The sequence below is a fragment of the Coregonus lavaretus genome (genome assembly GCF_964263955.1).
Source record: "Coregonus lavaretus genome assembly, chromosome: 4".
NCBI lineage: Eukaryota > Metazoa > Chordata > Actinopteri > Salmoniformes > Salmonidae > Coregonus > Coregonus lavaretus.
In genome coordinates this window covers 686,429-702,897 of record NC_139991.1, presented here as the reverse complement: position 1 = coordinate 702,897, position 16,469 = coordinate 686,429, and the positions used below count along the sequence as shown (strand labels likewise).

General features: G+C 48.5%; 1 protein-coding gene across 1 annotated transcript in view; it reads left to right on the top strand.

Annotated features, from left to right (window-relative positions):
* nkd1 (NKD inhibitor of WNT signaling pathway 1) overlaps nt 1-16,116 on the top strand; it is a 45,693-nt gene extending 29,577 nt beyond the window's left edge. The window contains exons 5-10 of the mRNA XM_084160111.1: nt 4,378-4,484; nt 12,096-12,191; nt 13,607-13,754; nt 14,606-14,687; nt 14,868-15,028; nt 15,553-16,116. Coding sequence (XP_084016237.1) covers nt 4,378-4,484; nt 12,096-12,191; nt 13,607-13,754; nt 14,606-14,687; nt 14,868-15,028; nt 15,553-16,100 — 1,142 coding nt within the window. The 3' untranslated portion in view covers nt 16,101-16,116. The remainder of the gene's footprint in view (nt 1-4,377; nt 4,485-12,095; nt 12,192-13,606; nt 13,755-14,605; nt 14,688-14,867; nt 15,029-15,552) is intronic.
* The last annotated feature ends 353 nt before the right edge of the window (nt 16,117-16,469 follow it).

Here is a 16,469-nt window from a genome sequence, read left to right as displayed (position 1 = left end):
GTGCACAGTAACCCAGCCAGCTCCTGATCCTGATTGGTCAGGCAGGAGAACAAGCTAAACCAAATGGCCACCAACTGCGTCCCAATTAAAATGGCACCCTATTCCCTAAATAGTGCACTACTTGGACCAATGGAGAGACTCTGTGTATTCATGGCCTCTGCCAGTGGCCTATCAGTCTGTTTTTCATATGTAGTACCCATGTCTGAAGCATCTCAGAGGTTTTAATTGGATTATGATGTGATGAGAGGATATGAAAGGACTGTGACATGTTCAGTTACAGTAGGAGATGTTGGTGGGCTGACATACACCATAAAGGTTTGATACTGTAGTTGGGGCCTAGTGTTGATGAGGATGTGGAATAGGATGTGTGTGTGACAGATGAGGTGAGGCCTCCCTATGGACGCTGTCTGTCTGTGCTATATGTCTGGGAGCTATAATGCTCAGTGAAACATCTAGAGTTATGAGCTCCGCTACAGTGGGCACAGAGACAGAGGCAGGGCTCCCATGGGGTTCTTTGATGTTCAGATCAGATGATGTTCCCAGTTTAGAATGTAATATCTTACGCCACATTATACAGTAGCATCATGTCCTTTTCTTGGCATTTTAGGCATGCTATGTCTGTTCAGTTCCATGTCTCCATGTTCTATTCATCCACCTCCTCACCCATTCCTGGGGCTATGCTAGCACTTTCCCATAGTAATGATTTGCATCCAAACCCCAAAGTATTTTGTGTCTGTGCCTTATGCTTATTTATACACTGGATTGTTTACATAGCTTACTGTAATATACAGTTGAAGTCGGAAGGTTACATACACCTTTCACAATTCCTGACATTTAATCCTAGTAAAAATTCCCTGTCTTAGGTCAGTTAGGATCACCACTTTATTTTAAGAATGTGAAATGTTAGAATAATAGTAGGGAGAATGATTTATTTCAGCTCTTATTGCTTTCATCACATTCCCAGTGGGTCAGAAGTTTACATACACTCAATTAGTATTTGGTAGCATTGCCTTTAAATTGTTTAACTTGGTTCAAACGTTTCGGGTAGCCTTCCACAAGCTTCCCACAATAAAGTTGGGTGAATTTTGGCCCATTCCTCCTGACAGAGCTGGTGAAACTGAATCAGGTTTGTAGGCCTCCTTGCTCGCACACGCTTTTTCAGTTCTGCCCACAAATTTTCTATAGGATTGAGGTCAGGGCTTTGTGATGGCCACTCCAATACCTTGACTTTGTTGTCCTTAAGCCATTTTGCCACAATTTTGGAAGTAAGTTTGGGGTCATTGTCCATTTGGAAAACCCATTTGCGACCAAGCTTTAATTTCCTGACTGATGTCTTGAGATGTTGCTTCAATATATCCACATAATTTTCCTTCCTCATGATGCCATCTATTTTGTGAAATGCACCAGTCCCTCCTGCAGCAAAGCACCCCCACAGCATGATGCTGCCACCCCCGTGCTTCACGGTTGGGATGGTGTTCTTCGGCTTGCAAGCCCCCCTTTTTCCTCCAAACATAACGATGGTCATTATGGCCAAACAGTTCTATTTTTGTTTCATCAGACCAGAGGACATTTCTCCAAAAAGTACAATCTTTGTCCCCATGTGCAGTTGCAAACCGTAGTCTGGCTTTTTATGGCGGTTGTGGAGCAGTGGCTTATTCCTTGCTGAGCGGCCTTTCAGGTTATGTCGATATAGTACACGTTTTACTGTGGATATAGATCCTTTTGTACCTGTTTCCTCCAGCGTCTTCACAAGGTCCTTTGCTGTTGTTCTGGGATTGATTTGCACTTTTCGCACCAAAGTACATTAATCTCTAGGAGAACGAACGCGTCTCCTTCCTGAGCGGTATGATGGCTGCGTGGTCCCATGGTGTTTATACTTGCGTACTATTGTTTGTACAGATGAACGTGATACCTTCAGGCATTTGGAAATTGCTTGAGTGGTGCAGTGGTCTAAGGCACTGCATCGCAGTGCTAACTGTGCCACTAGAGATCCTGGTTCGAATCCAGGCTCTGTTGCAGCCGGCCGCGACCGGGAGACTCATGGGCGGCGCACAATTGGCCCAGCGTCGTCCAGGGTAGGGGAGGGAATGGCCGGCAGGGATGTAGCTCAGTTGATAGAGCATGGTGTTTGCAACGCCAGGGTTGTGGGTTCGATTCCCACGGGGGGCCAGTATAAAAAAATATGTATTCACTAACTGTAAGTCACTCTGGATAAGAGCGTCTGCTAAATGACTAAAATGTAAAAATATAAATGTAACAGGTCTTGGCTGATTTTCTTTTGATTTTCCCATGATGTCAAGCAAAGAGGCACTGGGTTTGAAGGTAGGCCTTGAAATATATCCACAGGTACACCTCCAATTGACTCAAATGATGTCAATTAGCCTATCAGAAGCTTCTAAAGCCATGACATCATTTTCTGGAATTTTCCAAGCTGTTTAAAGGCACAGTCAACTTAGTGTATGTAAACTTCTGACCCACTGGAATTGTGATACAGTGAATTATAAGTGAAATAATCTGTCTGTAAACATATGATGGAAAAATTACTTGTGTCATGCACAAAGTACAGTGAGGGAAAAAATAAGTTCATCCCCTGCTGATTTTGTATATTTGCCCGCTGACAAAGGCATGATCAGTCAATAATTTTAATGGTAGGTTTATTTGAACAGTGAGAGACAGAATAACAACAACAAAAATCCAGAAAAACGCATGTCAAAAATGTTATAAATTGATTTGCATTTTAATGAGGGAAATAAGTATTTGACCCCCTCTCAATCAGAAAGACTTCTGGCTCCCAGGTGTCTTTTATACAGGTAACAAGCTGAGATTAGGAGCACACTCTTAAAGGGAGTGCTCCTAATCTCAGTTTGTTACCTGTATAAAAGACACCTGTCCACAGAAGCAATCAATCAATCAGATTCCAAACTCTCCACCATGGCCAAGACCAAAGAGCTCTCCAAGGATGTCAGGGACAAGATTGTAGACCTACACAAGGCTGGAATGGGCTACAAGAACATCGCCAAGCAGCTTGGTGAGAAGGTGACAACAGTTGGTGCGATTATTCGCAAATGGAAGAAACACAAAAGATCTGTAAATCTCCCTCGGCCTGGGGCTCCATGCAAGATCTCACCTTGTGGAGTTGCAATGATCATGAGAACGGTGAGGAATCAGCCCAGAACTACACGGGAGGATCTTGTCAATGATCTCAAGCAGCTGGGACCATAGTCACCAAGAAAACAATTGGTAACACACTACGCCGTGAAGGACTGAAATCCTGCAGCGCCCGCAAGGTCCCCCTGCTCAAGAAAGCACATATACATGCCCGTCTGAAGTTTGCCAATGAACATCTGAATGATTCAGAGGAGAACTGGGTGAAAGTGTTGTGGTCAGATGAGACCAAAATCGAGCTTTTTGGCATCAACTCAACTCGTCGTGTTTGGAGGAGGAGGAATGCTGCCTATGACCCCAAGAACACCATCCCCACCGTCAAACATGGAGGTGGAAACATTATGCTTTGGGGGTGTTTTTCTGCTAAGGGGACAGGACAACTTCACCGCATCAAAGGGACGGTGGACGGGACCATGTACCGTCAAATCTTGGGTGAGAACCTCCTTCCCTCAGCCAGGGCATTGAAAATGGGTCGTGGATGGGTATTCCAGCATGACAATGACCCTAAACACACAGCCAAGGCAACAAAGGAGTGGCTCAAGAAAAGGCACATTAAGGTCCTAGAGTGGCCTAGCCAGTCTCCAGACCTTAATCCCATAGAAAATCTGTGGAGGGAGCTGAAGGTTCGAGTTGCCAAACGTCAGCCTCGAAACCTTAATGACTTGGAGAAGATCTGCAAAGAGGAGTGGGACAAAATCCCTCCTGAGATGTGTGCAAACCTGGTGGCCAACTACAAGAAACGTCTGACCTCTGATTGCCAACAAGGGTTTTGCCACCAAGTACTAAGTCATGTTTTGCAGAGGGGTCAAATACTTATTTCCCTCATTAAAATGCAAATCAATTTATAACATTTTTGACATTCGTTTTTCTGGATTTTGTTGTTGTTATTCTGTCTCTCACTGTTCAAATAAACCTACCATTAAAATTATAGACTGATCATGTCTTTGTCAGTGGGCAAACGTACAAAATCAGCAGGGGATCAAATACTTTTTTCTCTCACTGTAGATGTCCTAACCGACTTGCCAGTGGTTGAAAAATGAGTTTTAATGACTCCAACATAAGTGTATGTAAACTTCTGACTTCAACTGTATCTATTGCATTGTTAGGAGCTAGTAACATTAGTATTTCGCTGCACCTGCTACAAAATCTGCTAAACTGTGTACGCGACCAATCAACTTTGATTTGATAATTTGGTTGCGTGTGTGTTTACAGTGGCTCTGCCCCCGGAGAAGATGGTGGACAGTTGCTGTGTGGAGGAGAAGATGCAGGGAAGAGAGAGCCAGGCGCCCGCAGGGACACAGAAACAGCTCCAGTTTGAAGTGAGTGTGAAGTCGAACTGTGAATCACCAACATGGACAGAGGGTAGTGCGTACGGCCCAGTACATCACTGGGGCCAAGCTTCCTGCCATCCAGGACCTCTATACCAGGCGATGTCAGAGAAAGTCCCTAAAAATTGTCAAAGACTCCGGCCACCCTAGTCATAGACTGTTCTCTTTGCTACCGCACAGCAAGCGGTACCGGTGTGCCAAGTCTAGGTCCAAGAGGCTAGGTCCAAGAGGCTTCTAAACAGCTTTTAGCTCCAAGCCATAAGACTCCTGAACATCTAATCCCCCCTCTTTTACGCTGCTGCTACTCTCTGTTTATTATCTATACATAGTCACTTTAATAACTCTACCTACATGTACATATTACCTCAATTACCTAGACTAACCGGTGCCCCCGCACATTGACTTGGAACCGGTACCCCCTGTATATAGCCTCGCTATTGTTATTTTTACTGCTGCTCTTTAATTATTTGTTACTTTTATTTCGTATTATTTCGTATTGTATTTTGTTGTGATTTTTTTGGGTATTCTTTCTGAAAACTGCATTGTTGGCTAAGGGCTTGTAAGTAAGCATTTCACTGTAAGGTCTACATCTGTTGTATTCGGCGCATGTGACAAATACAATTTGATTTGATTTGACCATTTAAACGTGTTAACCCTCGCAAGGCTGCTGGCCCAGACGGCATTCCTAGCCACATCTTCAGAGCATGCGCAGTCCAGCTGGCTGGTGTGTTTACGGACATATTCAATCTCTCCCTATCCCATTCTGGTGTCCCCACATGCTTCAAGATGGCCACCATTGTTCCTGTACCCAAGAATGCAAAGGTAACTGAACTAAATGACTATCGCCCTGTAGCACTCACGTCTGTCATCATGAAGTGCTTTGAGAGCCTAGTCAAGGATCATATCACCTCCACCTTACCTGTCACCCTAGACCCACTTCAATTTGCTTACCGCCCCAATAGGTCCACAGACGATGCAATCGCTATCACACTGCACACTGCCCTATCCCATCTGGAAAAGAGGAATACCTATGTAAGAATGCTGTTCATTGACTATAGCTCAGTATTCAACACCATAGTACCCTCCAATCTCATAATTAAGCTTGAGGCCCTGGGTCTCAACCCCACCCTGTGCAATTGGGTCCTGGACTTCCTGATGGGCAGCCCCCAGGGGTTGAAGGTAGGAAACAACATCTCCACTTCACTGATCCTCAACACTGGGGGCCCACAAGGGTGTGTGCTCAGCCCCCTCCTGTACTCCCTGTTCACCCATGACTGCGTAGCCATGCACGCCTCCAACTCAATCATCAAGTTTGCAGACGACACAACAGTAGTAGGCTTGATTACCAACAACGATGAGACAGCCTACAGGGAGGAGGTGAGGGCTCTCAGAGTGTGGTGTCAAGAAAATAACCTCTCACTCAACATCAACAAAACAAAGGAGATGATCGTGGACTTCAGGAAACAGCAGAGGGAGTGCCCCCCTATCCACATCAACGGGACAGCAGTGGAGAAGGTGGAAAGTTTTAAGTTTCTCTGCGTACATATCACTGACAAACTGAAATGGTCCACCCACACAGACAGTGTGGTGAAGAAGGCGCAACAACAAATTTGTCCTGTCACCTAAAACCCTCACAAACTTTTACAGATGCATAATTGAGAGCATTGTGTTGGGCTGTATCACCGCCTGGTATGGCAACTGCACCGCCCACAATCGCAGGACTCTCCAGAGGGTGGTGCGGTCTGCCCAACGCATCACCGGGGGCAAACTACCTGCCCTCCAGGACACCTACAGCACCCGATGTCACAGGAAGGCCAAAAAGATAATCAAGGACAACTACCACCCGAGCCACTGCCTGTTCACCCCGGTATCATCCAGAAGGCGAGGTCAGTACAGGTGCATCAAAGCTGGGACCGAAAGACTGAAAAACAGCTTCTATCTCAATGCCATCAGACGGTTAAACAGCCATCACTAGCACAGAGGCGCTGCTGCCTACATACAGACTTGAAAATCACTGGCCACTTTAACAAATGGAACACTAGTCACTTTAATAATGCCACTTTAATAATGTTTACATATCATGCATTACTCGTCTCATATGTTGTGACGGGTGATTTGGACGGAGTCAGGCGCAGGAGGGTAAATCACAGAATAAATGGTTTATTCTGTAAGACAGCGGTACGCAGCAATGCATAAAACACTCCAGTGCGGTATTACTGCGCACTGTAGACAAAAAGGCACACGGGTGAATATCCTGGCGATACAAAATACCATATAGCTCCACCGAGCTATAGTAACCTCCACAATAAACAATCACACACAAAGACAATGGGGTCAGAGGGAATACTTATACAGGTACTGGAGGGATATGAACCAGGAATGTGTGTGATAAACAAGAGGAGCGGCAGTGGCTAGAAGGCCGGTGAAGACGAACGCCGAAGCCTTCCCGAACAAGGAGAGGAGGCAGCTTCGAAGGAAGTCATGACAGTACCCATACCCCCCCCCCCCCCCCCACCCCGACGCGCAGCTCCAGCAGCGCGCCGACACCGGCCTTGGGGACGGCCAGGAGGACGCGAAGCAGGGCGAGCTGCATGGCGACGGTGGAAATCACGCAACAGGAAGGGATTGAGGACATCCCTCACTGGGACCCAGCACCGCTCCTCCGGACCGTACTCCTCCCACTCCACGAGGTACTGAAGGCCCCCCACCTGATGCCTCGAATCCGGGATGGAACGGACAGAGTATGCCGGGGCCCCCTCGATATCCAGAGGGGGCGGAGGGACCTCCCGCACCTCAGACTCCTGGAGCGGACCAGCCACTACCGGCCTGAGGAGAGACATGTGAAACGAGGGGTTAATACGGTAATCAGGATGGAGTAGTGACCTATACGTAACCTTGTTTACTCTCCTCAGGACTTTGAACGGGCCCACAAACTGCGGGCTCAGCTTCCAGCAAGGCAGGCAGAGGGGCAGATTCCGGGTCGAGAGCCAGACCCGATCACCCGGTTCAAAGACCGGGGCCTCACTGCGGTGGCGGTCAGCGTTGGCCTTCTGGCGACGCACGGCGAGCTGGAGATGGACGTGGGAAGCGTTCCATGTCTCCTCTGCGTGCCGAAACCAGTCATCCACCACAGGAGCTTCGGTTTGGCTCTGATGCCACGGTGCCAGGACCGGCTGATAACTTAAAACGCATTGAAATGGAGATAGGTTAGTGGAGGAGTGGCGGAGAGAGTTCTGGGCATATTCGGCCCATGGCAAGAACACAGACCACTCCCCCGGCCGGTCCTGACAGTAGGACCGCAGGAACCTACCCACATCCTGATTCACCCGTTCCACCTGCCCATCAGACTCTGGGTGAAACCCAGAGGTCAGGCTGGCCGAGACCCCAGAAGTTCCATGAATGCCTTCCAGACCCTGGATGTAAACTGGGGACCCCGGTCAGACACTATGTCCTCTGGCACCCCGTAGTGCCGGAAGACATGAGTAAACAGGGATTCCGCAGTTTACATGGCCGTGGGAAGACCGGGCAGAGGAAGGAGGCGGCAGGCTTTAGAAAAGCGGTCCACAACAACCAGGATGGTGGTGTTACCCTGAGAGAGGGGAAGATCAGTGAGGAAGTCAATTGACAAGTGGGACCATGGCCGTTTTGGAACTGGTAAGGGATGTAACTTACCCGCTGGGAGGTGCCTAGTTGCCTTACTCTGGGTGCACACCGAGCAGGAGGAGACATACACCCTCACGTCCTTAGCCAAGGTAGGCCACCAGTACTTCCCGGTCAGGCAGCGCACTGTACGACCGATACCTGGGTGACCTGAGGAGGGGGACGTGTGTTCCCAATAGATAAGACGGTCACGGACAAGAGACGGCACGTACCGCAGCCCAGCTGGGCACTGAGGTGGAGATGGCTCTGTGCGTAACGCCCGCTCTATGTCCGCGTCCACCGCCCACAGTACCGGCGCCACAATGCAGGAGGCCGGGAGTATGGGGGTGTTGTCTATGGGCCTCTCCTCTGTGTCGTACAGCCATGACAGCGCATCTGCCTTCACGTTCTTAGTACCTGGTATTTATGACAACGTGAAATCAAACCGGGTGAAGAACAAGGCCCACCTGGTCTGGCGAGGGTTCAGCCTCCTCTCTGCCCGGATATACTCCAGGTTACGGTGGTCAGTCCAGACGAGGAAAGGGTGTTTCGCCCCCTCGAGCCAGTGCCTCCACAGCACCTATCTCTACCTCGGATGCATCCACCTCCACTACGAACGTTAATGATGGATCGGGATGGGCCAGTACCGGGGCTGAGGTGAACAGAGCCCTCAGGTTACGGAAAGCCCTGTCATCCTCTGCAGACCAGCGGAGCCGGGACGGCCCACCCTTCAACAGAGAGGTGATGGGAGCTGCGCCCTTGCCAAAGCCTCGGATAAACCTCCGATAGTAATTGGAAAACCCAATAAAGCATTGCACCTTCTTTACCGTGGTTGGAGTCAGTAAATTACGCACGGCTGAAATGCGGTCTCCCTCCATCTCCACACCTGAGGTGGTGATGTGGTATCCGCGGAAAGAGACGGACTGGTGGCTGCACCGGAAGCGGTCGATGAGGGCCCGCTCATTCCAGCCGGACCCAGCCGCTAGAGTTCTAAACTCCAGAGCAAAGTCCTGCGCGGTCCTCGTTTTCTGCCTCAGATGAACAAGCTGCTCGCCGTAATTCTCCAACGCATGTCCTCCTTCACTCCAGACTGTGTTGGCCCACTCCAGGGTTTTCCCCGAGAGGCAGGAGACGGCGGACACCTTCTCCCGCTCCGATGGAGCCTGGCTGATGGTAGAAAAATAGAGGTCCAGCTGCAGGAGGAATCCCTGGCAGCGGGCAGCTGTCCCGTCATACTCCCTCGGTCGGGATAGGTGAATCCCTCTGGGTGCTGGGGTGTGGGTGGCTGGATCGCTCAGCTGGTCCTGAAGCGTCGGGTCCTCTCCTCTCCAGGCGTTGGACGACCTGGAGAACCCGATCCATCGCTTTGCCCAAGCTGGTTAGCATGTTGGAATGCTCCCGGACCCGCTCCACGACTCCAGGCATATTCCCGTCTCCTGCCGACTCCATGCTGTTGGGTGTGTGATTCTTTGGTGAGTGATTTGGACGGAGTCAGGCGCAGGAGGGTAAATCACAGAATAAATGGTTTATTCGGTAAGACAGCGGTATGCAGCAATGCGTAAAACACTCCAGTGCGGTATTACTGCGCACTGTAGACAACAAGGCACACGGGTGAATATCCTGGCGATACAAAATACCATATAGCTCCACCGAGCTATAGTAACCTCCACAATAAACAATCACACACAAAGACAAGGGGTGCAGAGGGAATACTTACACAGGTACTGATGAAGGGAAATTAACCAGGTGTGTGTAATAAACAAGACAAAACAAATGGAATGATGAGATGAGGAGCGGCAGTGGCTAGAAGGCCGGTGAAGACGAACGCCGAAGCCTGCCCGAACAAGGAGAGGAGGCAGGTTCGGAGGAAGTCGTGACACCAAAGTGAGTACACCCCTCACATTTTTGTAAATATTTGAGTATATCTTTTCATGTGACAACACTGAAGAAATGACACTTTGCTACAATGTAAAGTAGTGAGTGTACAGCTTGTATAACAGTGTAAATGTGCTGTCCCCTCAAAATAACACAACACACAGCCATTAATGTCTAAACCGCTGGCAACAAAAGTAAGTACACCCCTAAGTGAAAATGTCCAAATTGAGCCCAAAGTGTCAATATTTTGTGTGGCCACCATCATTTTCCAGCACTGCCTTAACCCTTCTTGGGCATGGAGTTCACCAGAGCTTCACAGGTTGCCACTGGAGTCCTCTTCCACTCCTCCATGACGACATCACGGAGCTGGTGGATGTTAGAGACCTTGCACTCCTCCACCTTCCGTTTGAGGATGCCCCACAGATGCTCAATAGGATTTAGGTCTGGAGACATGCTTGGCCAGTCCATCACCTTTACCCTCAGCTTCTTTAGCAAGGCAGTGGTCGTCTTGGAGGTGTGTTTGGGGTCGTTATCTTGTTGGAATACTGCCCTGCGGCCCAGTCTCCGAAGGGAGGGGATCATGCTCTGCTTCAGTATGTCACAGTACATGTCGGCATTCATGGTTCCCTCAATGAACTGTAGCTCCCCAGTGCCGGCAGCACTCATGCAGCCCCAGACCATGACACTCCCACCACCATGCTTGACTGTAGGCAAGACACACTTGTCTTTGTACTTCTCACCTGGTTGCCGCCACACACGCTTGACACCATCTGAACCAAGTAAGTTTATCTTGGTCTCATCAGACCACAGGACATGGTTCCAGTAATCCATGTCCTTAGTCTGCTTGTCTTCAGCAAACTGTTTGCAGGCTTTCTTGTGCATCATCTTTAGAAGAGGCTTCCTTCTGGGACGACAGCCATGCAGACCAATTTGATGCAGTGTGCGGCGTATGGTCTGAGCACTGACAGGCGGACCCCCCACCCCTTCAACCTCTGCAGCAATGCTGGCAGCACTCATACGTCTATTTCCCAAAGACAACCTCTGGATATAACGCTGAGCACGTGCACTCAACTTCTTTGGTCGACCATGGCGAGGCCTGTTCTGAGTGGAACCTGTCCTGTTAAACCGCTGTATGGTCTTGGCCACTGTGCCGCAGCTCAGTTTCAGGGTCTTGGCAATCTTCTTATAGCCCATCTTTATGTAGAGCAACAATTCTTTTTTTCAGATCCTCAGAGAGTTCTTTGCCATGAGGTGCCATGTTGAACTTCCAGTGACCAGTATGAGGGAGTGGGAGAGCGATGACACCAAATTTAACACACCTGCTCCCCATTCACACCTGAGACCTTGTAACACTAACGAGTCACATGACACCGGGGAGGGAAAATGGCTAATTGGGCCCAATTTGGACATTTTCACTTAGGGGTGTACTCACTTTTGTTGCCAGCGGTTTAGACATTAATGGCTGTGTGTTGAGTTATTTTGAGGGGACAGCAAATTTACACTGTTATACAAGCTGTACACTCACTACTTTACATTGTAGCAAAGTGTCATTTCTTCAGTGTTGTCACATGAAAAGATATACTCAAATATTTACAAAAATGTGAGGGGTGTACTCACTTTTGTGAGATACTGTATATACTGTATTCTATACTATCGTAATAATGTTTACATATCTTGCATTACCCATCTCATATGTATATACTGTATTCTATACTATCTATTACATCTTAGCCTATGCCGCTCTGACAATGACATTACTCATCCATATATTTATATATTCTTATTCCATTCCTTTACTTAGATTTGTGTGTATTAGATATTTGTTGTGGAACTGTTAGATATTACTTGCTAGATATTACTGCACTGTCGGAACTAAAAGCACAAGCATTTCGCTACACTCGCAATAACATCTGCTAACCATGTGTATGTGACCAATACATTTGATTTGATTTGATTATTAGTGCCTCTTGGGAGAACTAGAGCGACAACAGAATACTCTTTCAGGGATTGAAGGATGCTCACTTGCACGCACGCATGCACACAGTCATGAATGTATCGATACTTATATTGAAATGTGATTTGTTTCAGGAGCTTGAGTGTGCCGTCTCTGTAGAGGAAGACAACAGACAGGAGTGGACGTTCACGCTGTATGATTTTGACAACAATGGCAAGGTCACCAGAGAGGTAAGGGTTCAAAGACATTTACATTCAAATATACTCTTACACGTAACAGGGCACTATCCTTTTCTTTACCCACCCATGATCTTTTTCTCTTTCAAACAGATACACAAACACATATATAGACTAAGTGAGACACAACCAGATGAAGTTATATTAGTCCATTTCAATAATACAGCCACTAGGAACCAAAGATACTTTTTCCTTCCCAGCGATAGATACCTAGTGTCTGGCTGCTGCCTTGTAAAGATCTGAGCAGTGCAGTCAGAGAGGCCTGTATTTTTGGAGAGCTGAGTTGAAACGGTGTGAAGAGACTGAAGCCGTCCTCTGTGTGGTGGGATGGTTGGATCTCCAGTTTCTTTGGCATCGCCCGTGGCCCCGCGGCACATGAGACGGCAGGCGGCAGCTCACAAAAAGAAGTCGAAAAAAGAAAAGCTTTCTTCTCCAGCTCCCTTTCTTTATTTCTTCACACGTATGAAAAAATTGAAAACTAAAAATGACATAAGAGGATTTTTTACATTTTAGCGTTTGAAACGGTATCTGGAGCCAGTCCCCAAAGAGCTCATAATAGGCATTTATATTGCAGTCAGAGAGAGGCAAGGCAATAGGAATTCAGGCATTTGGACGTTTTAGAGGAGAGAGAGCAGAAGCTAGGCTAACAGGCCCAAAAATGTCCTAATTTCTGAGTGGTTTTGTAAGCCCCTTTTCTCGGCATTGGCAGTCCAGGGAACATTAGTAGAAATGCAGTAATTACCTTTAGAGGGAAAATGCAAAAAATACCTGAAATATGTATAATTAAACATAATATGCTTTTGATCCATCTGTGGATGTTCATGTTGCTCTCTTCCTAAACAGGCATTTAAAGACTTAAGCGAGTGCAGATTTCAGATGTCTGGTTTGTGCTCACTGTGTGTGGATGTTATTCGGCCTTTCTTTCTCTCTCTGCGGGATTTTCCCTCTTATTTTCTCTCTTATTCTGTCTATGTCTGAATCTTAGCCCTGAGGCAAAGGTCTGTGCTATGGCCCTCCGCTACTCCACTCGTTCAAAGAGAGAGAGAGAGAGAGAGAGAGAGAGAGATACTAAGAGGGAGATAATACTTTTAAACTTCCAAAGTTACACAAACCACCATAAAAAGCCTACAGAGAGAAAGAAAACAAGAGTGAAATTAAGAGCAGAGCTGCTGTAGAGTAGAGTTCTGACATCTTTTAGCACTTCTCCTCCCACCTCCCAGACAAATATTGTCATGCATTTATCCCATCTTTGTACTCCCTGCCTGATCACTTTACAGGGAGAACACTGAAATAAAACAACTGACAACCCAGCATGTTCTTCTCTCCATCTCTCCTGTTTGCCTGAAACAGTAACTGGGTTGTCAGCTGTGTACTAACTCAGACCATCTCTCTCTCTCCCTCCCCCTCAGGACATCACCAGCCTGCTCCACACCATCTATGAGGTGGTAGACACGTCGGTCAACCATTCCCCCAGCAGCAGCAAGACACTGCGGGTCAAGCTCTCCGTGGCCCCCGACTCCAGCCAGCGCTGGCGGAGCTGCACGCAGGGCCCCGCAGGTAACCACCAGGCTGGGGTTAGGATCACAGGGCTGGGAGTGAGGATAGGGGAGACAAGGGAGGAGAAGGGGGAGATAGAGGAGAGGGGGAAGAAAAGGTATGAGATGGGGAGGAGAGAGAGCGGTGTTCTTTGGGCTCTACTTGACTGTTCCGCTGTCAGCACATCCAGTCTTGTTTGTTGTCATGCAGAAAGGCACCTGCTTCAGGCCTGTCAGACTCCTCACTCTCTCTCTCTGCCTGTCTCTCCATCGCTCCATCTCTCCGGCACAATGGGGTTCATTTTTAATGATGGGAGTAGGGACAGAGCTGAGAGCCCCCCAGTGCCTTCAAATACTCTGAAAGAAACCTTAAGAGATGCACCGACTCCTTTTGATAACCACAACCATTTTCTTTTTCTCCAAAGTGTTTCTTCTTCTCCCTCACCCCCCACTTCTCAGAGCTGTCGGTAAAATATAGCTACATTCAACGCAACTTTTCTAACTGACGACTTGGTAAACAAGTATTGAGAATAAAAATGTGCTAAAAAATATGACGCCATGTTTGTTTACTTCATGTTGTTGTGGCTATTTATAACGTCAAGCGATTCAAAAGAAGCAGGCTTTGAAAAGGAACCGCAACATATCTCACTTCATTAATAAACTCTGGGTTATATATATTTTTTCTTTATGTCTTATATGAGGCCTGGAGTAAATAAATGAAGCATTGCTGTTTTTTCTCTTTTATAGATCTTCAAAGTAAAAGGCTGTGAACAAAGGTTTCTTTCTTCTGAGAGAAATAGGCCTGTGCTGTGTGTGTGTAGCTGCTCTGTGTGTGCTGCTCTTTTTGATAATGTCCTGCTCTCTCTCTCACAGACATGCCCCTCCCCAGAACCAAGACTGACAAGTGCATTGAAGACCTTAAAAGTGCAGAGAAGAAGTCTCGAGCCCTCCTCAGGTAACATATGTTCTACAGCCTGCATCAAGGTTTTACAAGACCATAATGTAATTCTGTACATCTTTGACACTAATAACAATCTTTATTTTGACACCGAAGGAATGTATGTTTTGCAATCCATCTTAGAGAGCTAAAATACTGCTTCAAGCTGTTCTAAAGTCCCATCTCTCTCCCCTCCAGGCGCCATCACAGTGACCACCACACTGTCCAGCACCAGGTTCTGACCCAGCAGGGTCAGAGTCAGGGCTGTCAGCGCCACTGTGTGGATGAGAACCTGGAGCGCAGGAACCACTACCTAGACCTGGCCGGCATCGAGAATTACACATCCCGCTTCGGAGCAGGTGAGCTGGCCCAGGGGGGCTGGTCCGGGGGGGGGGGGGATGATGGAGGGATTGGAGACTTGAGACACCGACCGATCACAGCACCGCGGTCCTTTGAAGCTGTGTCCAGATAGAGAGAGGCCTTCATTACCCCAGCACCTGCTTGGAGGCTGGATCCATTAGCCGTACTACTGGCCAGTAAAGCATCTGGATCCCCCAGGGCACAATACCATATGTGTTCAGGGGCCAGGCATCATCATGAAGTGAATTAAATTATGTTTAATATTGGGCTGCTTTAGTGTAAATGTCTGTGTTGACGAGAGGATTTTTTTGTGTGACTCCCTCTAGTTCAAGGCAGAAAAATACACTTTGTCCTGTGAAAAAAGAAAGCAGAAAAAATTAAAAAAGGTGTTAAAATAGGTATTGGAACTGGTAATATTAACGTTAATGAGTTATGAACTTCTCAGACTTTCAATAAAGTTATTGGTGTATCAATTCACCCATCATGGGTTATTTATCCTGACCTGTATTTCTCTCCTCTCCAGCCCCCACCACAGAGCCTGTGAAAGCAGAGCCACAGACCCGACCATCGAACCAGATCAGGTCTCGCTCTCATGAACCAGAGAATGGCCACTCCTACCCCCACCACCGCCGCTCGCAGGTGGCCATGGAGAGCAGCACCGCTCCGGGCCCAGACACTCTTTGTCCCCCACGACCAGGTAAAGACTCAGGTAAACACGCCCTGCGCTCCCCCAAGACCCACAGCCGCACGCACCCCACACAGACCACCACGGGCAGGGTGATGAGGAGTAGAGGGGCCCCACCTCCCCCGGCCCTGCCCAGCCAGACCCCCCCTCACCAGTCCTCAGCCCCCTACCGCAGGCACAAGCAGAGGGCCAAGGAGGGCCAGCAGCAATACCGGGCCTTGGGGTCTTTGGGGGCTCCAGTGGGGCCTGTGATGGAGAAGGAGCAGGTGAGGGACCTTCCCAGTGTGCTCCTCTATGAAGGAGGGCTGGCCCAGATGGTTCAGAGGCACGAGCATCATCACCACCATGAACACCACCACCATTACCACCACTTCTACCAGTCCTGAGCCAGCCAGCCAGCCAGCCCGCTGCCGTGCTGCCCCCGGCCCCAGAGCACCTTCTCACAGCCCCACCTCCACCTGGCTCCACAGCCAGGACAGTAGACTGTGCAGACAGGCAGGCCCCTCCCACACAGGACAGCAACAGCACAGCCAGAACTGTGTCACTGTCAGGGGGTGCTGGGTCTTGCATTGCCACAAGAGCTGGCCCTGTGGGCTGAGAGGACAGGACATCAGGAGGATTGAGTTGGACAGACATGGAGGTGCAGGGTGAAGAGGGTTATTATGGGGTTGTCCAGGCATGAAGAGTCCCTGTGAGGCAGCGGGACAGTGTCTTGGTCTTCAGGCATGCCAGGAACCAGGAGCAGGACAGGGCAG